The sequence below is a fragment of the Citrus sinensis genome, chromosome 3 (genome assembly GCF_022201045.2).
Source record: "Citrus sinensis cultivar Valencia sweet orange chromosome 3, DVS_A1.0, whole genome shotgun sequence".
NCBI classification, from domain to species: Eukaryota; Viridiplantae; Streptophyta; class Magnoliopsida; order Sapindales; family Rutaceae; genus Citrus; species Citrus sinensis.
Genome location: NC_068558.1, coordinates 18,246,639 through 18,252,024, shown reverse-complemented (window position 1 = coordinate 18,252,024; position 5,386 = coordinate 18,246,639). Strand labels below are relative to the sequence as shown.

Below are 5,386 nucleotides of genomic sequence, written 5' to 3'. Positions count from 1 at the left end.
ACAGAACACGAAAAAGCCAACTAGCTGAAAATGGCTTATGGACTTAGAGCCATGCAATAAGGGACTGTTTGTTTTTTTGTTTTTTGCTTTTTTGATGATATGTAACATATTAAAATAGTATATTTGACTTTAAGGCTTGTGGGAAAAAGGGCTATTGCATTTCATTATAATTCTGTTGCTATTTGGTGGGGTTTCACCATCACAACAGCTATAAACCCACATTTCCTACCACTCACAATTGAGAATAAAAGCAGACCCTTCGTCCCCCGTCTCATCCTCGTTCTGTGAATTAAGCATCAATTGCTCCATACTCTATATTATCAATGGCTGCTCTTAGGATCAAGACCTTTCTTCTACTTTATCTCCTATTCAATATTCTCTTATTATCTTCAGGTGAGAATTTATTTTCTAAATTAGTTGATATCATGCATCTCTACACATAAAATATAATCTATCTTAATATTTAAGTTTCAAATTGTGACAGTATACTTTTTATTTTGTAGGCATGGTTGAAGGCTTCAAGATCAATAACATGCACTCTAAACACTCACTTGACAAGGTAGTGTGTATAGAAGCTATATGAATTTTATAATACCAAGTTAAAAAATAAATAAATAAAGTTAAAGCATATTATACATATCCAACGAACGTAATATAATGTGAAGAATAATGTTAATATTCATAGCCGTCGAGCTAGCTTCGTTGACTGTGAATGCACTTCATGAGTTCGCAGTCACTCGAGTTTTAGTATGATTAAGGATTAGGTTTGTTGTTTAGTGGATGAGAATTTTATAGTATTCCCCACCCGAACCTTAAAAAATTATTTTTTATTTAAGGGTAAATGCTCTTTTTAACTCTACGATTTATTCAATTATATTTTTAAAAATTATCTTAAACGTTTCCTGTCGCATATCTATTTTCATCAAAAAAATTTAATTATTCTCTATATTTCCCCCGTTGCATGTTATATTTATTTGAAGTAATCTTTGGTTATATCAGATAAATATATTATTATACTTTTGAAAATTAGATCCAATGCTAATGGAAGTACTAACATGGACTTTTGGATTTTTTTTAGCTTAACGATAGAGAGTTAATTCTAACTCCATCTCAACTCCACACAAGAACAAATAAAAGTCGAAATTTTTTGAGATATCCTTAAAATTTGAATCAATGACAAAGTTACCTTAAAAATTTGTCTGAGGGAGGTTGAAGTGGAAATCATTTCTAGGGTAGACATCATTTTTTTATTTCTAAAATACAAAGAATAACCAAGAGTAATTGGTGCAAACCTAGAAAATAAAGGATTCAGCAGACCAATGGGCAGTTCGTATACGTTTTTACTTTTTGATATCGTGCAATATTATACAAAGCCTTTAATTAATTTTATTTTTTGAAAAGAGCCTTTAATTAATTTGTAGTAATTTATTTATTTATTTATTTTGTGTATAAAGGACATGAATATGAGGAAGAGGTTGATGCTTGGTGCAGTGCTGGATTATGATGATGCAGGTCCCAATCCAAAGCATGACCCCAGAAAAAAACCTGGCCCTGGTGGCAAGCCTTGATTGCAGCAAATTTCATGCGCCGTAGTTCTAATTAATTTATCATTAAATATTATTGTACTTCAGAAAATAATGATCTTTATGTACTTTCTATCTTTGGCTACTATATTGCCTGCCTTATGATTAATAAAAAATAAATGATGTTTGCATTGCTCCATACCGACAGAATCTTGTGGAGGGCACAGATGATTTGGATTGAAGCTATAAATTAAATAATCTAGACATTATCGTAGCTCTTTCCTTTGTATTTTTTTTTTCCCGCGAAAGCATGACCATGCTCGGTATTCACTGTTAATTACATGTAAGTATAGCCATATGAAGTGTGTAATACATATTATAAATTTACTAGCGTAAGGATCCTTCTCCTGATTTATGTTCTTCCTAATTTAAAATAATCACATGTTACATGTGCTTTAATACTTAAGAATAGTCACTCATCTGCACTAAATTTGTTTAAGAAAAATACGTCAAACATATGTGAAATTCAGTGATGCCAAATTGTATCAAAATCATGAGACAAATTCTAAAGCTAATTATAGGTTTAATTGCAATTAGTTAGAATCCTCTTTGAAATCCCTTGAATTTCTTATTTTGATAAATTTATAGTATTCAGGATCAGTATAAAAGGAAGTTTAAAATCTTAATTTTATCATTCAAAATTTTCAGAAACTTGTGTTTTTCTATCTTTTCAATCCCAATATTTTTGTTTCATCATAATTCTTATTTTTTATCACCCATGCTTAATTGATCACAGGCACAAAGCATACTCACAGCTAGCAAAGCTGGCGCCAAAGGAAAGTTTTTTGTTTAAAACATTTGAATGATTTTTTCCGTGATCATTCATTGGACAGTTATCATAATTGAATGCCTGAATTTTATGAAGTATGGGCTTGTTCATGATTCACAATAACTTGTCGTCAATTCATTTATGATTCATAGAAACCACTAAACATTATTGAATTATGTTATGAACCACATAAACACCAGAGAAAATGCTTTGAAAAGACCAACAACATATTTTTTGTTGGTCAATATTGATAAAGTGGGACAAAATGCAAAAGATTATAAAGATCACTGCGGCAACATGATATACACATATATAAAAAAATATTTTAATCCAAGATCTTGCACTTTAATAAAGTTTAAAAACATCATTAAACTATACAGTTTAATAGTGTAATATATATATAGTCTTTCTCGAGTGAGGACAATATGAGAATGTCAGTAAAATATAAAAAACACAAATTTTAATACATTAAAAAATATATTTTATTGTATATTAGTGTATTTATATTTTTTTATCTATTAATATATTAAAATATGTATTTTTTATATTTTATTAATATTCTAACTTTAACAAAATTAAGATGCACTCGCTATATATATATATATATATATATATGCGCGCGCGCGACCTCGCGGGCGTTAAATATAATAAGATGCTTGCATTTTGTGGGCCTCACAGGCGCCAATCATGTAATGACACGCACGACTTCACACATCGTAACACACACAACAGCACAGTCTCTTCCCATATCTTCTTTTGTCTGGTCATTATACAACTGCAGTGCTGACTGCTGAGTATTTGCGCACTTACAAAGGCTCTTGTGGTAGCAATTTGTACTTTAATTTGTCTACGTTCATTTAAAGCAATAATGACAGAAATTAAAATGTTTCTATTCATGTGATATCTTACATTATATATTTTCTCACCATTCACAATTTCTCTCTTGTAATGATCACAAGTTTTGACTTGACAGGACCTAGGGTTATATCATAAAATTGTACCACTGAGTTGCATCACGACTAAGATTAATTGAAGCTATCTCCGCTTCTGACGCATCTAGGTTTGATAAAATTGATAAACTCGTTTTATGGAACGAGTTTTGTGTAACCATCCCGTTAGGTTGTTGCCTCCCCTTCGGGGAAATTCTACCTTCATATTTCAAAAGCCTTGAATTGGTTTTTTTTTTTTTTCAATTATTAGATTTCCACGCAAGGACCCAGTCCGATTCCCGGAGTTTAGTTTGTTGATTTCATAATCCAAACGAAATCGAATAGTAGGTTTTCTCTTTCCCTTTTCATTGGATTTGGCATTAATGCATGATGCTCCTTTCCTCGGAAGGGACCTGGGCAGGTAACATTTACCAAGAGCCCCCACAACCATTATCAAAATATAAATTGTATACGCTCCCACGAATTTTACCGTTGAAATCACCCAAAGGTGGAGATTTAATGAGCCACATACTTTGCCAAATCGGGGAGACAAGATGAGAGCCTAATTGATGTATGTGTAAATATAGTAATTTTATAATAAGAGAGTCTTTTAGTTAGTAAGAAATACGTTAAAAAAAAATATGTATTTCAATATAGTGTATGTATATATAGAACTTTTGAAGTGAATAAGCTAAAATATAGATTTTGTGCTGATGAAAGTAAAAGACAAGCAAAACAATTTTTGGTCTGTTAGTGTTTGGGATGCCTTGCTCTATGCACGAAATCCGCATTTTAACGTCCGCACCTAAAAAATGTATATATAACAACTTTTTTTCTTTAGTTAAAGTAAACATGACTTGTTGCTCATTTGGATGATTGATGAAGACATTATTATCCATTCAATTAGTGTAGTAAAGTCATGGAATTTGATCACTTAATTTTGCAATGACTCTTTGATTCTCCTCATCCACTTCAATTGTAATTTGCAATTCATCGATATCAGGGGTCCTAATTTTACATATTCTTATACTATATTGATGTATGTATTAGTATTTTGAAACTATATCGACCTTTTTTATTATTATTAATACCTAGAAACTAAAATGGACACACTTCGTTACTTAATTATTAATGTATTTACCTTTATATAACTTGCACCAAGGATAACTAAGTCAAAATAAAAATTTTCGTAACTAAAACTATGCTAAGTTATAATTTCCTCATAATAATGAACTTAGGCTAGTCCCAATAGTATGATTACAAAGAAGTTTACTATATAGAGAGATGCCACTAAAATACAAAAAATATAGATTTTTTAATTTGTTGAATAATTTGTCTATTGTCTATCAGTATATCCAAATATGTGTTTCTTTGTTAGTTAGTAGCATCTTCACTTGGTTAAAATGAGAGTGTTCTCATTATAGAACTATTATTATATATAGTCATTATCTAATAGGGGATCACTTAGGGCTCATTTGGTGTGCCGGATTGTATTGGATTAGATTAGATTGGATTGGACAATACTAGATTATATATAATATTATGTTGTGTTTGGTGCAATATTTGATTGGACTATAAATAATCATATTTTATATTATAATATTACAATTTACAAGATATTATTATTATTATTATTATTAACTAAAATTTTGTATTATTAATTATACAAATCAACCTCAATGACATTAACGAAATATAAATCATAATATTTTTTGTTAAATATATAAATATGAGTTGCTTGAAGGAATGCACATGTCATAATAAATACCAAGTGAGTTTTTGAGCCTATCATTTTTCTTGGAGAGTAACCATTTTTGCCCATTCTTCATACAACTTATCAATTTATTATTTTATATGATCTCTAGATTCCTTGTGAGTCAACCCTCTAAAAAAAATTGTAAGATTAAAAAAAAGAGAGAAAAGAAAAAAGTGTGTGTTGCTACATCTGGAGGCCTATCTAACTAGTAGATATGAAAGATTATTTAGAGCCCTAAAAGACGATGGAAATGTCATCATTGACCCGTTTGAGCCTTTCTAGTCATCCCTTTTATGAAATATCCATAGTTAACCCTTTTGAGCCTTTAAAAAAAAAAATTCTTTGTCAA

The 5,386-nt window shown here is 30.2% G+C and overlaps 1 protein-coding gene across 1 annotated transcript; it reads left to right on the top strand.

Moving 5' to 3' along the window:
* The first annotated feature begins 225 nt into the window (after positions 1-225).
* Positions 226-1,812, top strand: LOC102611157 (hypothetical protein). The gene is made up of 3 exons (XM_006491926.4): positions 226-393; positions 504-559; positions 1,455-1,812. Exons 1-3 carry the CDS (start codon positions 324-326, stop codon positions 1,566-1,568), a joined length of 240 nt encoding a protein of 79 aa, XP_006491989.2. The 5' UTR covers positions 226-323; the 3' UTR covers positions 1,569-1,812.
* Positions 1,813-5,386: the final 3,574 nt, after the last annotated feature.

Coding starts and splice junctions, on each gene's coding strand:
- LOC102611157 (XM_006491926.4), top strand. CDS start 324: ATGGCTGCTCTTAGGATCAAGACCTTTCTTCTACTTTATCTCCTATTC. Junction 394..503: donor TATTCTCTTATTATCTTCAG/GTGAGAATTTAT, acceptor TTTATTTTGTAG/GCATGGTTGAAGGCTTCAAG. Junction 560..1,454: donor CTAAACACTCACTTGACAAG/GTAGTGTGTATA, acceptor TTGTGTATAAAG/GACATGAATATGAGGAAGAG.